Source organism: Centruroides sculpturatus, unplaced genomic scaffold (genome assembly GCF_000671375.1).
Source record: "Centruroides sculpturatus isolate CEXI.00-Female unplaced genomic scaffold, Cexi_2.0 scaffold36, whole genome shotgun sequence".
Classification (NCBI taxonomy): Eukaryota; Metazoa; Arthropoda; class Arachnida; order Scorpiones; family Buthidae; genus Centruroides; species Centruroides sculpturatus.
The window spans coordinates 1,230,745-1,258,389 of NW_019384384.1; the positions used below are offsets into that span (position 1 = coordinate 1,230,745).

Here is a 27,645-nt window from a genome sequence, read left to right on the forward strand (position 1 = left end):
AAGTACTGTAATAGCTTTATAAAACGTTAAACTGTTACCCGGTCTTTAAGTTATTTTATATAGCCCCATAATTTATTTTTGACATTTTCAAGGTCTTTTTTCAACTCAAAATGAAATTTATGTTTTCGCAGGGAGCAAAGAGGCGTCGTATATATATGCCATCAATTCTGCAGCCATCACTTACGCTATCACGTTGGCTTGCAGCAGGGGAAACATCAGCAAGTGTGGGTGCGATCGCACAAAGAATGGACTATATTCCCCCTCTGGGTGGAAATGGGGAGGATGTAGCTCGGACGTCCGATCCGGAACAAAATCAGCCAGAAAATTCGTAGATTCCAGGGAATTGGAGAAAGATGAAAGATCTTTGATGAATCTTCATAATAATAGAGCTGGAAGAAAGGTAACAAAGCAAAATTCAATTCCTGTCTTAAATTAATATATAGGCTATTCGTCAATAAATTTGAAAATAGCATCAAATACATCTCAGAGTATAAAGGAAAATACTTTTATTACAATAATATAAAGTATTAATCGTAAATGAATTTATAATTTTATATTTTTATGTATTAACTTCAGTAGATAAAGTTACAGATGACATTAACTTTCATGTTTAAACAGAAACAGGATAGTTACATAAATCAAGATACTTATTTCAAATAAAATGAAAAAAATAAAGATTATAGCGTATAATACTATTTGCCATCTATTTTCTTGTTAGTTGATTTTTAATTTTTAGATAAATCCTTTGCGCTTAATTAATTAAAAATCATTTACTTTTGTTTGTACGAAGTCCAGTTTCGAAAACGTGGTCTGATTATTAATTTCACAATTAATTGATAGCTAAAAACATTTTTACTGAACGATCTCAATAACAAGCACTAATTAATCTGATAATTTGTTTCTTCTAAAAATAATAATTAACCGAACTAAAGAGTTGAACAGTAAAGATAACTAAGAAAATTATGGCCGAGATAAGTTTCAGAAAAAGTGTCAGTTTGAACCCATTCGTGCTAACGAGTATGAATCTTTAGGGGACATCTCGTGATTTAGCCGATAGGATGAAGTTGAAGGTACGTAGATGACGGCTAAATTTCTATCGAGCACCGAAACGGTTAGATAATTCGGGCCACTCCCATAGTTATCCACCTACGAGTCCCTCACAAACCACATCACGTTCGTTCAATCGTAACGCCCCCTTTCGGCGTGACGCACAATCACCCGTGAAAACTTTAGGGGTAATTTGTTACGACAGGTAGTCGCTACCCAAAGTATACGTGACAGAAATTCGGCCATCCAACTATGGCCCCCTCTTCCATCTCCCGTCATTTCACCAATCGGTTCCATCTAGTTCGCCGCCGCCCAAAATTCGTAAAAAGTACAGAAGATATATTTACAGTATGCATATACAGTATGTAGGTTGAGTCTTTAGGTTAAATATTAGGCCAACACGAAAATTATGTTCGAAATTTTTGTTAAAGATACGGCATTGAACTTTATCTATAAAAATCTATAATTTCTTAGTCGGTATCTTGTTAGATAAGCTATTCTTTTATAACTCTTCCTCAAATGCTCGTCCGATACTAAATGATAGGTTCAAGTGTGAGGGTTGCCATTTTTTTTATATGATTATTTTTTTTTTTCTGTTCCACCCTCCAGAAGAGAATGCTTCTTGGTTTCCTTCACTTTTTTTTCTTTTATAAGTTCGTGAGGCAAAGTTAATTAATCTTGATCGAATGGTGAAGCGGATATTTGATGAGAGCGTGATTTAGATGCATAAAAGATTAGACGAGCGGGTGAAGTGTTGGAATGAGAATCAAGTTTCTTATTTCCAATAATATGAAGCCCCACCCAAACATGTATCCTTACAAATTAATATAAGAATGGCTTTCGGACATATTTATTTTTGAGTCTTATTCTATAAAAATTTCTAGATTTGTCTGATCCAATTTGATTAATCATTTTCTATATATTTATACTTTTTTTTATATGTCTGAAACAAAAATTACTGCAATTTATCACTATTAATATTTCTTACTATCGTTCCATTGGCAATTCGTAATACCTATAATTTAAATGATTGTACTGTACTGAACAATACATCCCGATCGACATACCTTTCATAAATAATACACAACGTAATCAGAATAATGATTTGTATTATTTTTAAAAATCTAAGAAAAATTAATTACAGAAAGATTTATCTTTAAATTTTTAATTGTGAAGTTTTAAAATCACTTTGATTTAATCTTTATTCTTAATTTTAATTTAGATAAAAAATGAATCAAAAATACATCATAAAATTGAAACGTAGAACGAATTATAAATAATTGATAGCTTAAATTAAACGAGCGGGTGGATCCGAAATATTCTAAATCCCTGCGACTTAAAATGTCGTAAAGTACTGTAATAGCTTTATAAAACGTTAAACTGTTACCCGGTCTTTAAGTTATTTTATATAGCCCCATAATTTATTTTTGACATTTTCAAGGTCTTTTTTCAACTCAAAATGAAATTTATGTTTTCGCAGGGAGCAAAGAGGCGTCGTATATATATGCCATCAATTCTGCAGCCATCACTTACGCTATCACGTTGGCTTGCAGCAGGGGAAACATCAGCAAGTGTGGGTGCGATCGCACAAAGAATGGACTATATTCCCCCTCTGGGTGGAAATGGGGAGGATGTAGCTCGGACGTCCGATCCGGAACAAAATCAGCCAGAAAATTCGTAGATTCCAGGGAATTGGAGAAAGATGAAAGATCTTTGATGAATCTTCATAATAACAGAGCTGGAAGAAAGGTAACAAAGCAAAATTCAATTCCTGTCTTAAATTAATGTATAGGCTATTCGTCAATAAATTTGAAAATAGCATCAAATACATCTCAGAGTATAAAGGAAAATACTTTTATTACAATAATATAAAGTATTAATCGTAAATGAATTTATAATTTTATATTTTTATGTATTAACTTCAGTAGATAAAGTTACAGATGACATTNATTTTTTTTTTTGTATATAAAAACTATACCCCTGGTACATACACGAAAACAAAGGCATAATTTTTATTTACGATCTGAGTGAAAATTGTGTATACATCGAGATTATAATCTATAATGAGGTGTTTACAATCTCGCGTTTATTTATTCAACAGTGATAAAGGTAAAAACGAGAAGAGATAAGGTATCTTACAGCTGGTAAATGAAAAAAAACCCTCTTCAATTACAAGCCGTCTGGCCGATCTCATTCATTGCACTTTTTATATTGTCATGTCAAAATCCAATTTAATATTTTTCTTTCGTAGGGCAGTAGGAAAATCAGCATATCTGCGGATTACGTATTAATGAGTACAGAATATCAATGTACGTATAAAAAAATATATGAATAGGTTGTAGTGGTTCTCCCCGAAGCCATTGTATAAATGATTGTAATGCCACTCCTATCTTCTTAAATATATTAGAGTGACATCGTTGTACTAAAGTGTACTTTAAACCAGTTTCAAACAATTTATTTTAAATCTTTTCGTCCTCTCTTCTTTAGCAAATTTGAACGTTTCGATTCTGAAAATTAAATCTATTTTTTATTTTATTTTATTTTAGGTTATGTTAAATTCTAATACTTTATATTATTTTAGTTTTAAGCATATTTCAACAGAAATCATTAATTTTTTATCAGAACTGATGAAAAAATTAAATAGCTTTGTATATTATCCGCTTCTCATGTGGACCAAATATATTTTTAAAGGTCTATATTTATGTTTATTTCTTTGAATAAAACCTCAGATACAAACAATAATCCAGTGTAATATGTAAACTATTTTGATTATAATTATTTGACTCGTAAATTTATATTATACTCCTCACAAATCTAATTTTAACGATGAATTTTTAAGGATTTTCAATAAATTTGCGTGTATATGTTTTACAAAATTTTAATATATTTTTATTTAAATAATTTAATATTTATTTAGACGCAGATTGTTTGCAATCATTATGAATAGATACGATTTTCGATGAACTTTTGATGAAAAATTGAATTTTCTGGTTCGTGATTTCGATACACAAGAGGATGATTTAATATTGAATTTAATTATAACTTTAGGGTTGTCTATTGTAAAATTTCAATAATTTCTATTCATGTAATTTTCATTGCTCGGTTTCATCATTTATATCAGAAGTGCGGTAACACCAAGCAAATAAAATCAAAAATTTTAAACGAAAAATAAGAATTACTTCATAAGTTTTTCACCGTAAAATTTGTCATTAATATTATGTTAAATACACAAAACTTCCTTTCCTTTCTTATCAATTTTTATCAATATCAAATAAATTGCTTCCGATTAATCTACGATTGATCAGAAATTAGTATCGGATCTAGATACCAATTTTATGGTTAAGATCACCTTTCTATCAGTTGATCAGTGGAAAATCTCTTGCTATTATCTATCAACAAATCTTATTATGCCTGTTCCAGTTTATCGAAGATTGTTTTGATCTTATGATAAAAATAAATAAAAAGATATTTAACATTAAGGCTGATGGTAACGTCTTTGGTTATGCACGCAATCTCCAGCAAATGGTGGGTAAAAATTTTATGCTTTTTCTATGGAAAAATACCATAGAAAATGCATTACATTTTTAACGCCATCGAGGTCGCGTACATAACAAAAAATGTTACAATCAGCCTTAAAAGAATAGAGAGGTTGCGGTCGAAGTTTTCATCTTTAAAACGTGAACGTCGAACGTCGAGTGTCGCTATCTTGTCAGCGGCGCTCGACGTTCGACGTTCACATTTTAAAGATGAAAACTTCGGCCGCAACCTGTCTAATATAATTTGTATGAAATCTTCTAAGTAAATTTTCATCGGATAAACCTTATAACTGATTATAATGAATTTTATACAGCTTAATTATAATTATTGATTTCTAGTTGGTACTTTGTTGCGTGGATAATACAAAATGATGCCAATTTATACAAAGTATCTTAAATTCATATAAGTTTATATAATATATAGACCTATACTGTATATAACTAGGAATAATTGTAAAGACTGTTCGGACATAAACTCTATGAATATATCATAAAAGTTAATTATAATTTGATGTAAATTAAAGATAACAATCTATTTTATTCTATTATTAAAAGATTTAGATAGAATTTCAATTATTTGATATATATTTTTATTATTATCTCAAAAAATTCAAATGTTTCGAACATTAATTCTCTGCGTTGCAATCTTTCTTTTTTTTACAGTTTAAATATTCTACAAGGAAAGTTCATTAAATACAATATATATAAAAGCCTTTCATTGCTCTCTATTTAAATAACTTGGTTCGTAAACAGATTAAGTTTTTGTTCCTTTGAAATTAAAAAAAAAAATTTTTTAATATTTTGAAAATTTTAACATTTCTTAAAAATTGCAAAAATCGCTTCCTTACTGCCTATAGGATGGAAAGAATCCAAAAGAAAGAGAGGAAAAAAAAAAAATCTTACAAAGTTAACAAGATTCTACGTTGTCTTCTCACATGCTGATCACACTACAAGAGCACACTAAAACATTGATGTCATAAATCTTTTTCTTCTTTTTTATGAAACGTCTTTGTCGCCTCAACGTATAAAAATAAAGAAAACGTTTCCTGCCAGCTAAAATTTATTACTGTTATTAATTTTTTAAAAAATGTAGAAAAGGCTAACATTTAAAGTTACAAATATTATACATTTTCCTGAAAAGTATAAACTATTTTTGCATTTTTTAAAAATATATCTTGTCTGAAATTTTATATTAAGACTTTCCAATAAGTTTTTATTTAATCCTTTAATTTAAAATCTACTGTTTATAATAATTTTTTTTAAAATCATTTTAAAAATAGATTTACTTTAATAATATTTTCTATTTCAGTTAAGTACTTTAAATAAACTATTAAATGTAGATCGCTGCTCGTCGCATGGGTTTGCATTTGTTTGAACATATTGCACCACCATCGAATGTTGGCATCATCAATGCAATCTTCAGAATACACGTCCAATATTTTGGCATGGATTCGTCTTTTCGCCTAAAGAAATTACACCACAGCTTTTATGTTCCTCGATAGTAAACGACGTGTTAAGAGGCGCTTGCCCGTGAGGTGGAAGTATTCGTTGAACAATGCCGTGGGGAAAAAGAGTATACTTTACCGCGTTGTTAATTTTTTCAAATTCGAATCAAAAGAAATGCTTTAGAAATGGAAAGGCAAAACTTTTCGAAATGTCCTAGTATATTTGTAATTAAAGCTAAGAAATCGGCAACACTCATAAGCTTTAGTCTTTCTAATAAAAAAAAGTGCAAAGAAAATATTGCATTTTATTTAATTAGGAAATCAATTTTTAATTGTCTAATTGTTATTTCATTAACATAGGTGAAACGATTAAGTTAAACCTTTTGAAACCGTGCATTAAGTTCCGATTATTTATTTAATTCACTGTTGTGAATTAAATACTCGCTACATAGAGTGTCTCGTAAGTCTGAAACCATAGAAGTTATGTTTATCTTTGCTTATTCTTTTACAGGTTAAGCATGGCGCCGAGTATGAAACGAATTCAAGTTATTTTCATGATGAGAACCGGTGTTCTGCAAGAAGTTGCCAAAGAGTTTAACAGGTTGCATCCAGACCACTGTGTATCAATCATACAGTGGTCTGGATGCAGCCTGTTAAACTCTATGAGAAAACTTTGGCAGTTTTACATTGCCTATGGGTCCCCACTATCAAAATAACTTGAATTCAGTGCCATGTTTTATCTGTAAAAGAATAAAATAAGATGAAATTAACTCTTATAGTTCCAGTCTAATGAGACACTCTGTATATTCTATTACTACTATAAATAAATTCATAATACGTTAAGTTATATAATACTAATAGTCTTGTTTAGAACTGATTATATTTTTAATATTTTAAGTATGCAATGATTATATTCACTATTATAATAGGCGTATAAATTTCTTATAGAACATTAAGAAATTTAATTATTTAAACATTATGTTAATCTAATGATAAGCAGACTCTTGAAACTAATTATATTCATATTTGTATATAAATCTGAAAAATGATTATTCATATTAAATGTAACTTTATTTTATTTTTTCGCAAAATTTTTTAAAGATTTAATTGAAATATTATAAATTTTAGCCATTTTTAATGAAATAAAAGTTGCGAAATAGCACGTATATTATTGGAGGTCACGTATATGTGTTAGCTGTCATTTCGAAATTGAATGAATGAATTTTGAGGTCCTATGTCAAGTAGTTATTGTTTTAAATGAGTTCGCAATTAGTGTTCGCTAATAAATAGCACTACAGCAGATATTATTTATTCTAAAGGCAAATCGTGATCATAAAACTATTTAAAATAGTAAATGATGATAAATTTTGTCGAAAAATAAATGAAAAAAAGGCCATTTTAAGTTTTGGTTATTATTATAAATGTATTATACAACTTTTTTAAACACAAAATTCATTAAATTTTAAGCCGGTAAAATAATCAAAAGTATTATAAAAATATTAGTATTCAGTATCTACTACTGTGTAATTATCCTTACATCCATCTGCAAGAAAAGTCGTTAAAAAGTTTTAATAACATTTAATTATGTTAAATAATAAAAAAAACGCCGGACTATTGTGTAAATTTATTATATAAAAAATAAAAAATACAAAAAACATAATTTATACGACCAATTAAAATTATTATAGTTGAAGATTACGAATTAAAATGTGAAAATGTTCTCTGCATTCTAAAATATGAATGCTAAATAATTGAAAATTAGACAGGGGGAGAAAAATGTGAACAGAATCAGAATTTGATTAACAAACTGATTTTTATTTGAATATTAACTGCTCTTTTTTTTACAATTGCAGATTTCCTTTTACTTCATTCAATGTACTGCACTTTATATAATTCTGAAATGAATGGACTATGAACTGTGTACAGTACATCTGTATTTATTTTCTTAATTCTATAAAATTTATTTTTATTTTCAGGGAGGAGTGAAAGTCTTGGTCACAGGACCTTGGTATTCGACTTCATCTCCCTATTCAGTATTATTTGATAGAATTAGTGTTCCGACCACTCTAGTGCAGAGTGGTGTATTAAGGTGTTACTGCCCAAGTAAGTTTATTTTTAATATATTCTCTGTTAATCTTACAAGTAAATAAAAACTATTTTATCCAATAAATTTATTTATTTTAAAGGTCACGAAGCTGGATTAGTTTCGTTACAAGTTGCCTGTGATGGCTTTGTTATTTCCAATTCTGTAACATTTGAATACAGGCATCAACCTTCTTCTATTTCCCAGAAAACAGACAATTGGTTTGATGTTGAAGGTAATTTGAGTTTTCTGTTTATCATTAAGTTAATTCTATTAAGTTTTTCAATAATTTTTTTTTAATATTAGAAAATTCAAATTAATAATTGTATTTTATATTATTCGATTTGCATATCATTATGTACTAGTTACGTATACTTGTCTGACTGCTTATGTTACATAAATACGAGACTTTCAATCGTAATAAATTACATTCGGTTAAATTAATGAATTATTCTTGACTCCGGCACAGATTTTAAAGGATTGCTGAAGTATTCTCTAAAACAGCATGGAGTCATTTCTCTTACTTTTAGCACTACAGAAAAAAAATATGTCGAATATGATATGAGTAATTCGAGTATCATCGATCATCTTGTAATTGGCGAATTTAAAACAAACGTAAGATACATCTCTTCAGAAGTATACAAATAGACTTTATTTATTTTTTCTATAGTATTTATTTTTAATACAAGCAATAAAGATGGGTCTACGTGAAAATTTTAACTGTAAATTTATAAAATAAATGTTTTGATTGAATTGGTGAACTAAGTCAGGGTGTTCCCAAAGTGGTCGATAAGGTATTTTCGGAGTCAAAAAATATCGAAGGTTGATCACGGTCTATTGAAAACAGTTCATTACAAATTATTAGTCCAATGGGTTATGAATGTACAGTACAGTTCAGGATATTATAATTTGCACACTAAACCACTAAAGTAGATCTTTTCTACGAAAATGATGTGTAAATTAATACTGGTTCATCTGATTTAATAATTAATTAATTAATTATTATCATTAACTGTATTAGCAAAAAACAAAAAAGAAAGGTCAAGGAATCTTTGAAGGGTTGAACAGTCAAAAAAGTTTGGCAAGACGTAGACGATTTGCCAAGGAGGTTCTTCCTGGGAGGACTTTTTATGGGAAACTGACTCCTATTTAGGTGTTAAACACGAGAAGAAAATTCGGTAAACTCCATGCTAAAATGGCCCGGTAAACTCTAAAATACTATATTATAACATTATAAATTTAATAAAAAATTAATATACAGAATTATTTAATAACTGAAACTAAATATTTTAACTATAATATAAAAATTATAAAATAAATGATTATATCCAGATAAATAAATTCATTTGCAATTGATTTTCCCAAAATATCTGCGTAAAAATCAGGTCATGTTTTCTTTCATTTCCTCTCTTCAGCATAGATAAACTTTTATTACCTAGGAGTATGCTAATCGTTAGAATTCCTGTTATGGAAATAAAAATGATGTCGAAAACACAAAATGATTTCATGTCATTTCTACAGGCAATTAAATTATTGCGCTAAGAATATCGGCTTGACAAAGTTATAGAACTAATTTCTGTTCTGATTAAATTTTTCTCAATGTAATTTTGCATCTGTTTAGTAATTATAATTTACATTGGAAATATCAATAACATTGCAAATTATGAGTTTATACTAATCCTAATTTTCTTAATATAATTCAAATATATTAGAAAATTTAATTTAACTTAGTCTATATGTTTTATGCTGTCTAATTATTATAATGAAATTTAGCTCCAAATTAATAAAATATTTTTCCAAATGATATTAAATCTACAGTATATCCGAACCTGCATGCATATTTAAAAACTGAATCATAGCTGAGAGCAAATATAAGATTGCTTTATTAGATCTATTTTACGTATTCTTTCAAGAAATACTTTGTCTTAAACTTTACATTATTAAGATTTTGACACTATTAAATTATTTAAATTATTGGTTTATTTTGTTTTTATTTTATTAATTTAAAGAGAATTTATGAGATTATTTTAATGAAATGAACTAACACTGTGCAATGTTAGACCGTATTGTAAGATGGTTCCACGCTTTTCTTTGTCAAGACAAACGAGTTTCTTTTCCTTTCACTTCTGATTTATTCCACTTCACCTCTTATCCTTTTTGCTATTTTCCTGTGGGCTCAGTTTTGTTGTATTCTACCTAACCTTTTGTTTTGAATGCTTCTTCACTGGCTTCAAAAGTCTTTCTTTAGAGGAACGAGCCGTTTTGTTAAGAGAACGAAGCATTGAGATTCTTTCCTTAATCTGATGGTTTAACGAAAGACCTTCATGTTCGAATAAAAGTATTGATAAAATGAAAACTTTTGACATTATCTTAAAGGTTTTCTTTAGATTTAGATGAACAACAGTCCTAGCATGATTTTACTGTGCAATTTATAATTATCAAAATATATACAATAGTAGCACGTAAGCTTATATGTTATAAGATTTCTTTTTCAGAAATCATTGTAATATAACAAGAGATAGGAATATTCTTCAATAAAAAAATTCATTGTATACATTTTGCAGATTTATGGTTTCTTTTACAATTATTTTAAAATTATATCAGTTTGCAATTTATATTGAAAAGAAACTGAAAAATCTGTATATTGAAAGCAGAAATTTAGAGGTAAAAACAAATTAAAATGCATTTGTTTGTTTTCATAGTTAAAAAAAAATAAAATAAAGTATTAAAATATCTAACATTCAATTAACACAGATTAAATCCTCCATAATAGATCTAAGTTCGCATTCCAGCACTTTAAGATTTCCTCGAGCACCAAAAGGTAGTGGAACGGCTTCGAGTCCATTACTGAGAATGAACGAGCAGTTTAGGGTGGAGCCGATCGACAAAGAGGAAGAGAAGCTAAAATAGATGTGATTATCGTTCTTGTCTTTTGCTTCTGCAGAACCCAGAACCAATCAGTGTCGGTGAACGTAAACAGATTCCTTAGGGGTCTGCTATTGTCTCCCCACTCTTCAAAATCTTTTTGCTTGTCTTCTAAACGACAATAGTCTATAATTCGACCGCCTTGTAACTTACAGCATTCCCTGCTGAGGAGTCATCGGAGCGGAAGTAAAGATCCCTAGGGGATGATCCTTTTTCTCTTCTTGTCATCGGAACCCCAGGAGGGAGGGAGTTAATCGAGTGGAACCCGACCCTTAGTTGTATATTCCCCATGATGCTTTATACACTATATTTTCTTGGAGGGCAACTTTATTTTTTGTATTTCTATTAACTCAATTAAATTTTCTTATACTATTTCTACATTCTTTCTACTTTCACTTTTGAATATCTAGTAACTCTCATCTTTGTTAAAAAATAATTGTTTTCTATATTTTCATTTAATTTTTATGTATCGGATATTATATAATTTATATTCAAGAAAATTATAAATTTGTGTTGAATGAAAGGAGGTTATATGAGAATTAATAATATTTAATAAATAATATATTTAAGAAAATAGAAACTAGTAGAGCTTTCAGAAAATACAATTTATAATTATAAAAAGAAAGAAAACGATAGCAAAATTGATAAGAGTATTATTTGTTATATAGCCATCTACATATAAATTTTTAATTTATTTTTTCCTATACAGTATATAAAAATAGGTCACAGTATAGATATACTTATAACAAGGAAACTCTATTAGGTCTATTTCTGATTTTATCTATCATAAATAATCTAAAACAGTTATTAACAAGGTCGTCATTATAATATATAAGCTTAATAATAGAGAAAATTGAAAAAAAAAGTTCAAATATCAAAGAAAAGACATTATTTTATATGAATTTAAGATTATATCATTAAAAAAGTCTGTACATTCAATATATATATATATATATATATTTCCTCCCTAAGAATACAGAATGCTTTCTTTTCTAAAAGAAAGATTAAAATGAAATTTATTACCTATATATAGTAAATTTACTGAACATTTCATTGAATTGAAATTTTAAAGAATAGATAAACATTTCAAATACATTAGAAATTAAAACATTAATTAAACCCACACATTAAATATGATTTTCGAACCATTGTAGACCTATTCGCGTGAGAAGTATCATAGAGAATCTATTACGATCGGTCGTTGAACAGCCTTCATGCTTTACACATTGAACAGTTACCCTGCATTGCTAAGGTCCAGTACAAATAAAAGGTTTGATGCTTGCAGCACCAAAAGTGCCACAGTAACGAGTTTTAGTACTGATTAATTTTTTTAAAAATATCTTCCATATGTTTTGAAATGTCCACACTAAATTTCGTTGCACTCGACTTCTAAATATTTGTCTAGATAGCGTTTAATACCAGGTATTAAATTGCAATCCTCATGTACTGTACTGTACAGTACATAAATATATCAAACTTTATTACAGAAATTTATAGACTATACTCCTTATTTTTAAATAAGCAAATTTACAAATTTATTATATTAGCTTAAGTTTATATCATTTTGCAATAAGTTATATTGAAACATTCAACAAATATGGGTATATAAATTTATTTTATGAAGTCAATTACATCTTTAATAAGTTTTTCATTTTTTTTTCTTTTTTTTTATAAGATTAGACTTCTTTTTGTTGTTCTTATATTTCTTTTCCACACACGCTAATCGATTTAATGAGAATTAAACCCGACACATTGCATCCAGGATCGACGAGATCTTGCACGAGACCGCTTTGGTCTTTTGTTTTTTTTGAACAAATGAAATACATAGAATGTCTCTATATTAATAAAAAACTGTCTTTAAATTTTATTTTCTGTTAGTAAAAATAACGTTAATTTTATAATAATAGGAGTCTGTACGTGCCTCTAAGTTTTTCCGAGCTAGAGGAAAAATCTCCAGCTCCTCTTTCTCCTGATTACATTGGCCAGTATAAAGACGGATAGAGAACGATGTGTAATCCGAATTGACCATTAAAACACTCATGAAAATCAAATTCAAGCCCACTCCTTCACGATAACAGGATATTTTAAGCGCGATTATTCAGTTTGTCAATAAAAGTTTTAGAAATATTTTTATTAGTCGTTAACAGAAGAATTTTAATATTTTACCAAATTCAAATAAAATTTTTAAGAATGTAGTTAGTATTGAACTTCTACTTGGCATTTATATGGTATTTCTTTTTCATCATTTTAAAAATTTAATAAATAAGATAATTTACAATATTAGAAAATGAAAATAAGAAAGTCGAAAAAGTAATAAGAATCTCGAGATAACTTGGCAAATGTAAATTTTAAAACAGGTGCCACTTTTTAAAGCAAACTTTAATTTAATGCCGCTAAGAACACCTGTTCCGACTCATCGTGCAATGTTATCAGTTGAACAATCCTAACTGTTAAAGGATCTAAAATTTACTGACGGTTGTGATTGACGGATTGCAGAAGGCCCGCGGCAAAAAAGTACAAAAAGTGTTATTTTTCTAGCCAATTTTCTAGCGGCGGTGTCTCAGTATTCCTCTTTTATATCAATCTTTTTCATGGGAGATTCCGAAACTTTAAAGAAGTAATAAAGAAATTCAAAATCACATTAAGTTTGAAGTTCATTTTGTGATTTAAAAAATTGTGATTATTTATTTTAACAATATTTTAGTTAAAAAAAAAGGTAATTAAAAGCTATCAAAATTTTCCTATTTCATTTTATTCCAATTCAAATCAAAATGAGGTTTATTGATTATAAACCTTTGAAGTTAAATAATTTTTGTTTTTATTGTAATTTTAATTTTGTACTAAGCCGAAGATGATAGACTTAATTAACCTAAAATTAAAGTTTAATTAATTTACTTTGTATTTGATTTATGTAAATTACAGCAAATTAATATAAACTCTGATATTTTTCTCCCACTGCCATTAATTATTCTCTTTTTCTTTCTTTCAATAGTAGATAATCTCGCTTAAAATATTATAAAAGGGGCATCCATAAAGCAGACATAATAACTTTTGTTTTCTACAGTAAAAATTCAATATTATTATCATATATTTAATATTTTAATTCCAGTTTTGTAGAATCCAATTTAATTAATATTAATACGTAATTTTTGTTGAATTTATCTATTGAAAGTGATATTCACAGATCATGTTTTTTCTGTCAGTATTGACATTTATCGATGGATCTCGCAATTTTTTCGGTTCAGGTTTGTGGTAAAGAAAACATTTATGTAAGCTACACCTCATTGGACTCTGCTACCGTTTAAAGCTGGCGATATATTTTTCCCGCGGGCAGTCAGACGTTACGACACGGCAGTAATGCAGGTCGAGACCTTCGCATCGCTCAACGGGTTCGACAGATGACAGCCTCTGTACATAATGGGCAACCAAGCGTTCTCTTGCAATAACTTTTCGTAAAAAATTAGCAAAAAAAAAAAAAAAAACTTCAATTGTGCTAAAAAGTGCGACTTCGAAATATTTTTTCAACAATTTCTTAAACAAAATAAGATTTATTTTTTCGATGCTTTTTAATATTTTATATTAATCTTCATTACAGTTTAATGAATTATTTTAAAACTAATTTCTATTTTATTGTTATTCTAATTTTTAAAATATGATAGCTTCTACGAATAATAGATACAACACACATACACCTATAAAATGTTTTATTTACTTACTTTAAATATATTTTTTAATGAAAGATTTAAAAAGCATTAATAAAAAGAAAATGCTGTTCATATATCTAGATTATAACGAGCGGCCGAAAATAAGGAAGAAAGTAAAGACATTGAAGGGTGGAGAAAAAAGTAGAATAGAACAGACAACCCGATAACCCTAATCTCTCAGCCAATAATTAGAGCCGAGAGACGTCTCATTTAGTGGCGACATCTACCAGCGGGTGTCGGAGATAGTTGATGGATGGCCCGGTTACCATTCATCCCCTTTGCTTGCACTGTGTCTCCCCTTTCAAAATGCTTGACTGGCATCTGGACAAACGTCTCGAGACAAGTTTATCCTCCCAGGTCTAATCGGGCTTATTTCTTATGTCCGCTGCCCCTCCCAACTGCGGATGTAAGGGAGATGGATAGGTAGGCTTAACTGTTTTTATCGCAACAAAAGTGGGCCTCAGAGCAAACGAAAATTCCTCGAATGCAGATTATTAACGACTCCTCCCATTGGGTTATCCTCCTCCTGTTTGATTTACACTCGTTACTCTAGAACGAGAAGCTATTTATCAATCAACTTAGTAATAAACGATTCCATATAGAACTGGTTCATAGGAAAAATATTAGTCGATGAACAATAGAAAATCATGTTGTACCATGTCTATTCTTAAACGGTATATTATTTTAAATGCTAAACTTTCAAAAGTAGAATTTAAATTTTTTTTCCCCAGAAATATTAAGGCATATTTGATGATAAATAAGTGTACTCTGCATTATTATTGTAAAAGTTAAAAAAAAATATGATAATTTATTAAACTTTTGATGAATGATGGATTTCTAATACATTTAAAATTAGTTCCAGTCACTCTAATTTCTTGGAAATGATTAATTAATATCGTATATCAAGGATATAAACAGAAAGGTATAGCTTTATAATAAACATTATCATAATTACTAGTCTATACTGTATAAACAGAATTATTAGAATCTTTTTAAGAACCTTTTTGTTTCTCTAGATTGTCATTTATTTTTTATTGTAGCTATTAAAGTGTGATTGATGGGTTATCTTGTACTTGATGATCTTTCATATTAAACAGATGCTATTTTATTTCTTGTGTGGCCTAAGATGCATCAAAGATTAATTTTGTACAGGATATTTTATGTAAGCTAAATAATGTACAGTCAATTATATCTTAGTTAATTTATATGTATAATAAATTACCAAGTAAAACTTGTTTAATTATTAGATAAACTTTTATTAATATTTTAATAATCATATTTAATGTTAATTTAATTATCCCGTATATTATTACAATAACTAAATTAGTTAAGTTTTATTTTTATTACGTAGTAACTTAATGTAATCATTATTATTATTTTTCTATATGTTTTAAAAACATTAAACGTTTTTATAGGCAGTTATTTCCACTCTGCTTACTGAATGCAAGTGCCATGGAGTATCGGGTTCATGCACTATGAAGACATGTTGGAAAACTTTGCCCTCTTTCACTACAATTGGAGACTATTTAATGACGAAATATCACAATGCTAAAAGGGTTACAGGTTATTGGGCTAAAAAGAGACGAACTTTTTCCGATAAACCACTTTACCTCAGATTGAAAAAATCCAAATCTCATCGAAGACCTAAACCCCGTGATTTAGTTTACTTAGAAAATTCTCCAAATTATTGCGAAGCCGATGTGATGAAAGGTTCTTTAGGTACCAAAGGAAGAAAATGTAATAAAACTTCCTCATCTACAGATGGCTGTGATTTGATGTGTTGCGGAAGAGGTTACAATACTCACCAATTTCAACGGACATGGCAATGCAATTGCAAATTTCATTGGTGCTGCTATGTTAAATGCGAAACATGCAACGAAAGGACGGAAGAATATACGTGTAAGTGATTTTCATACTTAAGAAAAATTCATCTTTTGGATTCAGTAACTGAAAAATATAGGGGAAATTTCTGTTGTTTTGTTGTTGTTGCTGTTGCTGTTGTTAAGTGTAATATTAAAAGAATAATCAACTCTTCCAGTAAGACAATTGGCTTTCAAGTTTTAATTTGTCTTATTAAAACTGGATATTTTAATTTTTTTTTTTTTTCAAATAAAAACAGAGAGAAGCACTTTCATTATAAATGAAAATTATTGAAAGGAATTATAAGCTTTCGGTGTTTTTAGAATTGTGCAAGAAAAACATCATCACAGGAATTATTTTAGATTTTTGCATTTTTCCAAGAATGAACCTCTATAGACTAATATAGTATCATTTGTAGCTGTTAATTCTGTTTCTTATTAGCGTATTTGTTTCATTATTCAGAAAATGAATCTAACATCGAAAAGCAACGGAAAAATGAAGTACAAAATAATTTGGTACAGGAAATAATAATTTCTGTGCAATTGTTATTAGCGGCTGTAGGTTATATTGTAAATAAACGGAATATTTTATAACCATAGTATCGTGTTGTCTTTTTTATTAAATAAATTAAATATGTCTAAACTCAATTTTTGAATTTTATGAAATTTTTATAAATTATAAAAGTTATTTCGTCTTTCATAATGAATTTAATAAATGATAATTATCACTTTTTAACAATAAATATGGGTTGTTTCTTGTTGTAAAGACGAATTCGAAGGAAATCAATTTGGTTAAATCTATTCTAATTCTAAATATACTGTAAATAGATTTTAACAAAATTAAAACAACTTGGTTAGAAAATAAAAACTGCATTACCAATGAATAATAAACACATTTCCTCAACAAAAGAAGTGAATGAATATACATATGCACTTACAGTGTGTTTCATGAAATCCACACGGTGCCGTTTTGCCTTGAGGGAAAGCATCAGCGCTCAGCAAAAGAGGCCAGATTCTCATACGGTTTTTGCTTTTTTGTTGAAAATCAATGTAAATCTTGTCAGCACACGGGAAAGTACTGTCAAATTTGGCATGTCACACATATCATATCAACATTTCTGATTTAAGAATCCGGCCCCTTTTGTCGATGCCGATGTTTTTCTGTAAAATCTTTGTGCATCGTAAGTCAGCACGGAAACTGCAAATTTCTTGATACACACCACATATATGATGTTGCAGAATATTTAATATCAGATATTTTTTAGGTAATTTATGAGAACGCTACTAATTCATTTGAATGATGATTTTATTCTATTACAATTCAAATCGCTTTGTTTTAGTTTAGAAACTTATCTCACAGGCACTATACAAGGTAAGTACAGTACTTTAATTTTGCCGATAGATGTTTTCGTTCGCACGAATAATTATGACACAATATGTTTGTATTGCTAAAACCTTTGTTGTAATGAATACAACAAGCTTCTGAGTGAAATACAAAGCAAAAGTGCATATTTATGTGTGGAGAAAATTTCAAGAACACGCTGCAGTATGTCTAGTAAACATCAATGTGGAGTGATGCGTTACGTTCTTGAGTCTATAATCCAGTTACACTGCAATTTTTTAAATTAAATAGATAACGTCGAATAACTTTTTTATTGGAAAAATAGTTTAACTAAGAAAATTTTAACTGTTTACATTTAGTTTATTCATTATTATCAGAACAATAGGTTTTTGTCTTGTTAAAATACTCAAAGAGGAAGCAACTGAACACTATCAAAAAAGGGATAATGAAAGAGTATGAGCTTGTGCACTCAAGGCTATATAGAGAATCCTCACACGGTTTCAGCATCATCTTTTTGACAGTGTCTAGCTGCTTCCTCTTTGAGCTTTTTAACTAAACAAAAACCCATTATTCTGATCTTGAGACGCCCTATGACTTTGTAATATAAACCATGACTTTATCTTTCATAGTATCCAAGATAGGATTTACTTCCATGCAAAGGGGAAGTTGGGGTGGCATATGAACCAACAAATAGTCCCCCTACCATTTATCTGTATTAAAATGCAATTGATTTAATTATTATGCAGCAAAAGCGAAATATAGCTAAAGATGGATATGAAGCGTATGAATTTAATATATGAATAAAATTAATTATTTAAAATTTGTCGCAGTGATTTATGATTTTAAAATCAACATTAAACTATTAAAAAACGTCGAATACCAGTAAATTTTCATGGTAGGAGACCGTCATTCAAAATTACAATCAAACTGTCGTAAAGTGTATTTATAAGTCAGTGTATTTAAAGTATATAAAGTGTATTTAAACTGTAGTCAGCAGGTGACACTGTAATTTTTGTATAGGAAACATTTTAGAATTTCATACAATTGTCAAATTAATAACTATTTCCTTTATTATTTATTTTATTTGACAGATAATCAATGATATATGCTTATATATTAATTTTATTTACAATTAATTTTTTCGATTATTTACGATTAATCGTTAGATGGTGTATATGTTTTTAATGAGGCCTATATTTTTATAGTCATGGCATTAATTATCACGAAGGTTATTTCATTTCTTTCAAGGTTATTTCACATTTTTTATTTCAAGGTTTGTGCACGACCCTATTCTCCCCATGTTAAAGAAATAATTAATTAGTGCTGTAAATGGCGCTGTCTTCGTGTCTTCAGCAAAAAGCTACCTTGCCGACGTGTTTCATATCTGAATGTAAAAGCGGTTATGAAAAGAAAAAAAAAAAAAACATTATGAACTTTTAACCAGTAATGACCAAACAAGATATTTCTTGATGTACATTTTAATCCAATATTTATTTTAAAAATTTATAAACATAATATAAATGGCTAGAATGTTAAAATTGAATAAAGAAAATGAGATTTAACCCCTGACGCAGTTCCCACTTATTTCCAAATTTTTCGAAAACCTTGCGCCACCAAGAAAATCGCCTTTTAAGAGAAAAGATAACATTTCAAACATGACCCAAGTCCAGAAGCCCCAGCAAATAATGATGGTAAGTTAGAAGCATTTTATTTGATCATTTCTAGGGTTAATTAAATAAAACCAATGGTTATAATAAGGCATTTTAAAGTCACGTGACTTTGTAAGGGAATTATAAAAACAATGAAAAAAAGCTAAGTTGGTTTACTTTCACTAGGCCTGAATGGGTTAGACTACATTTTCCTGAAAATTTTAAAGTTGTTCTAGTAAATATATTTTGATAGCATAATGGAATTAAAATAAAACAAATAGTAAGCTACATTAAGTAAACTAAGTTACCTACTTATAATTTAGTGGCTATCCATATTGACTGGAACTTTAACATATTTTTTGTTTCAGGATCTTTAGCTGAATAGTGAAAGTTCGGTCGTGTGTTCGCGCCTCGCCTGGACGGGCTGGCCACGTGGAGTTTTTCGGGTTTTCTCCACCTCTGTAAGGCCTGAATAGGGGCCAGTTACTTTTAAAAAACCCCCCGGAAGGCATCTGACCCTAAGCAGATCGCCCAAGTGTTGCGTTGCCGAGTCCTATCAACTCTAAGCAAGAGAAAACAGGAATATCACCATTTTGAAGGAGACAGAAAAGAAATTACAAGCTATGTTCTGGAACCAGGAAGTGTACTTCATTTAGATCCAGTTCCAGATAGAGACCATGATTATGTTGCAGTTCCTACTGCAGAAAACATTGTCTTTTATCTAGGTCGGCTGTATTGTTTGAAAGATTATTGATGATAAATGTGATGCATGCACTGGAACATTAGTACAAGAAAGCTCACATTATAGTGCTGTAACTCTGCTAACAGAGAACATAAGAACAAAAGGAGGTTTAATTTATCCTTAAAAAATGTACACAATTTATTAAATGTAGTAGACGAGTATGTGAACCAAGCACTGAAGAATGAGTTAACGGGAAGGTGCTAGGGGATAACTGAACTAGGGGATGAGAGAGTTAACAAACTTAAAGTTGGTTGTTCAAATGTGGAACACCACATTTCTCTTACAGCCAAAATAATTCATTTTTATGTTACTTGTAGAGTAGGCTACATTTCTTCGTTAGACTGAAAAACACTCAAAAAGAAACAAAAATGAAACCTAATGAAAAACCTAAGCTTGTCGTAAGTTTGCACATTTATTTTGATTAAAATAAATTTTATAATTTTATTCTTCTAAGTTTCAAATTATTCTTTATCCATTTCGATTACTGAAACTATGTAGTACCAATTAATCAGAGACGTAGTGAGAAATTTTTATACTTTTTATTTCAATACAACAACACATTTTTACAATAATTTTATTTTCCGAGCTTTTCTTTGAGCAAAATTATCAATTACATTGTCAAAATTTGCTTCACAAAATGTTTCNTTGATGTTTTAGTCGGAGTCAGATGGTAAGGAAAAGTCGGAGTTGGAGTCGGTAGATTTTTACGCGACTTCCACAGTCCTGGCAGGGCTGTTGAGTCGGAGTCGGAGCCGGAGTCGTGGAGTTTTGGTGTTTTAGCCGGAGTCAGAGTCGGATGATAAGGAAAAGTCGGAGTTGGAGTTGGAGTTGGTAGATTTTTAACAATAAAACACAATACTAGTGTTTACTACGCCACAAAAAAACAAAACCAATAATAAATGGATAATACAGAGACATAGTGAGGAATTTTGGCACCTATGGCCAAGAAAAAAAATTGCTCCATTCTAAAAAAAATTCAGATATTTTTATACTTTTTATTTCAATACAACAACACATTTTTACAATAATTTTATTTTCCAAGCTTTTCTTTGAGCAAAATTATCAATTACATTGTCGAAATTTGCTTCACAAAATGTTTCAAATTTTATTGATAAAATACTTAAAAACACTAACTTTCCTATCAACCAAGTGTCCTCTTCGTTGTTTCAGACTTTAGCCCTTAAGACTGTCACTATGTTTCCTTTTTATAGATTTATTCTCGTATTTAGTAGTTTATTTAAACATTTTTAGGTAAGTGTTATTAAACTTTTTTAAAACTATTCTGAAGTTTTTGTATTTCTGTAGCTATTATTTACCTACGAATGATTACTTCATTCGTAAAAATGACGAACGAAATACGGCGGTATGTCGGTACTCGAATAATTCGGTATTCGAACACAAATTCTGGAAAAAAAAGCCGCTCGGTACTCGAACGAACAAACGCGACCCGCTTGAACAAATTTTAGATTAATAATATATTTTTATTTTGTCATACATAAACATTTTTATGATAAAAATTAAAAATATGAAAATGTTGCCGATACTTCTGATCAAGATCAACAAAAAAAAGCTGAGATGATGACGATACTCTGTAAAAAAAACCGCCCTCGTTTAAGTAAAATTAATATTACGCGTAATACAGTACTTTTAATTGTGATTGTTAATTAATTATCGATTGGAAATAAATTACCGATTGCTTTAATAAACATATTTCTCTTAGTAACGAAAAAGAATAGTAGAGGAGAAGATGGTATTATGGAATCCTGCAGGTATTATGAAACCCCTCCATTTTAAACTGATAATAAAGGCGAACTGTAGCGGATTGTGGCTGAACTGAATTAGGCAGACATAGCAAGGGGAAAACCCGTTTCACTTCGGTTAAACGGTTGTCGGTAGTGAATTAGCATGTTTGTGTTTTTCAAAATTCGAAAGTTTTGAATGGTAAGTGAATTTAATTATTTCTAAAATATAAATCGTATAGTTGTAGGTTCACTGGTGCATGTATTCCGTTCCAGAGACTTAGGGGTACATATTAATCTGTGTGATGTTCACGTTTTTTTAAAATTTAGTCTTGACAGACATAAGTTAATTCAAGATGGCGATGTGTGAAATATGGAACCAGTCTAACTTTTGTAAAAGTATGTGGTAGATGAATGAAAAAATAGAAGGAAAATGAAAAAGTAAAAATAGATACCTAACACTATAGGAGCATTATATTTGTGATTTTTGTGAATGATTAGCTTCTTCTTTGTACATTTCTTTATCATTACTGTATTATTATTAAATCATTTTTGCGATAAAATACATTGGAGTAAATAATCTTGTAATTATTTAACATTCTTTGTAATTTCTTATTTGTTTTTGGATACATTAAAGCATTTTTTGAATACATACAGTAAGGTTCCATATTACCACCCGGTTTTTCCTAAGCCTACTTTCTGACTTTTTGTACAGAATCCTTCAAAAACCATACTTATAGTTACACTAACGAAAAATCCAATTAGGAACATTTAGTTTACTAGTTACCAGTACTTTTCGCACAAAAATGTGGGTGTAGTTATGATACCTTGTTTACAGTTCACTATAATAAAAATGGGGTTCCATAATACCACCTTCTCCCCTATACTTTTGCTAACTTCTGGAACCTAACCTTATGTTTTGCATTAAACCATTGTTTCGTATACTACGGATTCTCAGAACACGGCACTTTTTCGGAACGTAACTACCGCGTTATACGAGGAATACCTGTATTTGTTACATAAATATATTTTGTGGCTACCATTATGAATCATCTTTAATTCTTTTCACATCAATTCATTTATTTTTGTCTTTTTTCATTACTAAGTCAAATATGAAAATTCACTTTTTTATTTTTTGTTATATGGTAATTTAGTGTTCGACATCCCACCAGTAACTAAATGTATAAAACCACTGAACATTAGTTGTTGGTCGTGGGTTCGCACCTCGCACAACGGGCTGGCGAAGTGGAGTTTTCCGAGTTTTATTCACATTAGTAACATCTAAATAGTGTCCAGTTTCCCATAAAAGATCTCCCGGAGGTATTTCCTCCTCGGCAGATCGCCCATGTGTCGTGTTTTAGTATACGAATAAAACTATAAACCATATTGCACAACGACTTTTTGTCATTTTTTAAGAAAATGTGCTTGCCACTAGTATACTTCTATACTCGAGTTAGCGTTATTTTCCACCCTTATATCCGGATAACTTAATTAAGTCTTCATGTCATCATTAAACCTATCCATAGGACTGAAACTGCCTGAAAGCAATGAATGACGTGACCTGTCGCTCTTCGGTACTGATATTATTTTTAGGAAGAAGGAAGACGAGAAATAATATGGCACGCTGTCAGGCAATAATATACATGAAAATGAAATCCGAGTAACAGGAAAACAAAACGTTTGGCTTGACTAACATGTTTATGGAAACAGAAGCTCATAAGCGATCACAATGGAGAGTATGCAGGATAATTGAGATGACGGATTAGCAAGTATGTACCGTAATAATGATTAATTAATTATTTAAAAACTTCATCGTAAAATCATAAACATTATACAAAAAAATTATACAATTGTTAAAGATGATTTATTTAATAAATTAATTAATAAACATATACCTTAACACAGGCACGGCCAACATACGGCCCGTCTAATGAATTTATGCAGCCCGCGATTAATCTTTCAATATTAGCTACTCAAGTCCGAATAGCTCGATGAAAGATTCTGAGGCCTAAAAAAATGCCTCAGAATCTTTCTGAGGCCTTTTTTTAGGCCTCAGAAAGAATTCTGAGGCCCATAAATATAAAAAAAATAAGCAATATGTTTGTTTTTAAAAACACGATCTAGTGTTCAACACTTCTAAAAAAAACAAAAGGTCAACAACTCACTGTGCATTTAGAATTAACCCTCCATTACAAATCTCGTAAGTACAGCGTAGAATGTTGATAAAGCATGATAATGTGAAAAACGTATCTGTAATCTCTATGTACAATTTAGTCTCTACGGGGTGACACCACAATGAGATCTCACACCACCTTAAAATCTTCCTAGGGCGCCTCTGATTCGGCCCGTGAAAAAAGTTTTCTTTCCAATTCGGCCCGGGGGCAAAAACTGTTGGCCACCCCTGCCTTAACACATTCAAACATCAAATCTGATGCGTTTCTCAGCATGTATTATTCATTTGTGAAACGACCAGAAATTGAGTAATCATAGTTCCAAATATCTAAAAGAAGAAAAAATGAAGATGTTATAAATAATAAAAGAAATTTGTAATAATAAGTATCCATAAGTATTAATAACCTTATGTATACTTATCAAATGTTAAATTATTTATTATATTCTGCTCATTTCAATTTTATGAATATAATATAGGGCAAGTTTGTCCAATACGTTTCAAAATCAGTAGAAAAGTGATAAGTGAATCATAAAAGTAATACAGCCAGGTTATAGTTAGACATGTATTTCAAAATAATAAACTGAAAAAACAAAATATAAAAATTTAAGTGTGTATTTTTAAAATTTAAAATAGAAATAGGCTACCATAAAATTCAGACACCATAAAAATGTTTCCCAATACAGAAAACACATTAGAAGTTATTTACGTGCTAAACATTCGAATGAATAGCAAGAAATTTACATAAAAGTTACTCTTAAAACTGCACTGAATGTTCTTAAGTCAATAAGATTTTTTTTCCCCTAAGAAATAAAAAGAAAACAGAAGTTAACAAGTTCCAAGTTCGATAAAACCTACATACACAGATCGTATATGTAAAATTTTATATTCTCTTGACCTACACATTCAATACGAGCCACCTTTGCATAAAATACACTGAACCCAATCCCTTCCTTATATGTTGTTTCTGATCAAATTATGCATTGAATGATGACACTTCTCTCATCATTAAGTTCCTTGTTGTCATCTTTCTATTTTTCAGAGTCAAAATTCAGTATTTTCCTATTTGTCTTTCGTTTTTTCTTTGCAGTCTTCTGATAACTTACTCTGCTTTTTCTTGTTGTGTTGTGATTTTAAGAACTTTCTTTTCTAACCTTTTCTTATATGATTAGAAATTTAGAAGATCAGAAGTTTGCTCTTTTTACCTCTTCTCATCACTGACATTTTGCTTGTTTCATCTGAGACTGAGGAAATCTGTTCAACTATTTTCTGGAAATAACTTGAAGTTGACATCAAAGACCTAGAAAGGAAAACTAAAATCCAATACGTAGACTATTTTTTAATAAAATGTATTTTGTCCTTGTCCAGTACTTGGTGAAGTCATACTGTCTGGTGTTGCGAAACTTATATTCTTATATAACTTATAAACTTACATCTTTATGATATATATTCTCGTCCCTTAGTAACACTTTCTTTAATTCCTTATTTCTTATCATACTTGTGCACACCACATAATAAGAGATATAATAGATGTAATAAAATGCTAATTTACTCATCAGAAAAACTGGCACAAAAGGCTAACTTTAAACACTGCACAGATACAATATAAGATGCACCTTCACGCATGTATGTTGTATCTTCTTCCAGATTTTCCTGACGACAAGTCAGAATTTGTTGATTGCAGGCTATCGCCGGCGATAGCCGGCACATATTAACTAATTGACAGAATTAACTTTGTCCTGTACTGGGCGAACTTCCCCTAATATAAATGTTTATTGATAAACCAGTGATTGCTCTTGAGCTTAAAAATATGAATTAATGACATTTTCCTACTAATGTAAAGACTTTAATGCTAAATTTATAACAATTTTATTAAAGTACAAATATTTAACTTATTTAAGTACTTCGTATACTTTTAAATACTGTATTACTTCAATTTACATTGTCAAGTACAATGTACTGTACATTGACGTCTATATTTACAATATCGTAACAAAGATACTTGCCTTTTATTAAATAAGCGATAGTAGATATATACGATAAATAATATATAGAGCTGATTAGACCATTTAAATGTACTATAATAGATGTACAAGACAAATCGTTATCAAATAGAACATTTACAGTTCTGTTTTGTGAATATTGGGACTAAATTTATGATTATATTGTTTTACTCTAATGTTTAACTTTCAATATTCATTTCTTTACATCTGTATTAATTGTTTGAAAACTAAATTAAACTTCTAGGATTTTTGAAGTATAATCTCAATTAAGTTGTTAGATTCATTATATGCTATAAATAGAAACATAATGAAAGCCTAAATGAAAACAATAATACGTCGAAAATAACCGAAAATCTCTGTGAAATCATTCGCATATAATGATTGTAACAGTGATATTAGGAACTACTAGTTGTGCATTCTTAATATCACTGTGAATATCTATCAAAATATTTGCGTTATGTATGTACTGTACAGTACACTATGTTGGATAACATGAACTCAATTATAGTCCTAATAGAATATAAATTATAGTCCTAATGGAATATAATTTATATTCCTAATAACGATGCATTACAATCATTATGTGCAAATGATTTCACAGATTTTCAGCCATTTTTTAACGTTTTGGCTGATAAAAAAGGTCTTCTTTAATGTCCCCAAGGCGAAAAGAGTTTTAAAAATTTCATGTGTATAAATAAATATTTCCATTACTTAAATAATTCATATTAAAAATATCGTATAACTAAAACTTTGATTTTATAATATTAATTATGCACTCAGAATCAAGCGAAGTTAGATTGTCTAGGTCAAATCAATTTATAGGGGAGACCGGGGCAAGATCGGCACGTTAAGCTTTACTTAAATTTTGTGTAATAAATACTGCTGTAAACTGAAAAAAAAGCTTTGCATATTGTCTATTGGAATGTTACCTTACTATAGAACTGGTTAAAATCAGTTTGGAAATAAAAATAATTAAAATAATTACAACTTTACAAGAAGAGAGAAATTGACGAAGTTGCCCCGGGTATAGGGGCAAGATCGGCAACTTCTCTCTTTTTGTAAAGTTGTAATTATTTTAATTATTTTTATTAAAGTTGCCCCTGGTATAGGGGCAACAGTAATGGGGCAAGATAGGCACGTATATAAAATTATGTTATTAACAATGTATAAGTTGGAATTCACTATTAAAACAAAGAAATACAAATCCAACACCCATTTAATATTATTACAACGAAATGCAAGTTCAAAGACATATATACATGAATAACAAATGCAAACATGTTTTCATTTATCATCTGTTTGATTTTTATCCTTTGCTTCTAATGTGGCTTTATGTTGCCGATCTTACCCCGCTAGTCATGATTTCGAAACATTAAGTACAACCCTGAGAACAGAATGCCA

The 27,645-nt window shown here is 29.5% G+C and overlaps 1 protein-coding gene across 1 annotated transcript in view; it reads left to right on the top strand.

Moving 5' to 3' along the window:
* Positions 1-16,868, top strand: part of LOC111618003 (protein Wnt-7b-like) — a 98,623-nt gene extending 81,755 nt beyond the window's left edge. The window contains exons 3-4 of the mRNA XM_023359419.1: positions 132-400; positions 16,156-16,868. Coding sequence (XP_023215187.1) covers positions 132-400; positions 16,156-16,647 — 761 coding nt within the window. The 3' untranslated portion in view covers positions 16,648-16,868. The remainder of the gene's footprint in view (positions 1-131; positions 401-16,155) is intronic.
* Positions 16,869-27,645: the final 10,777 nt, after the last annotated feature.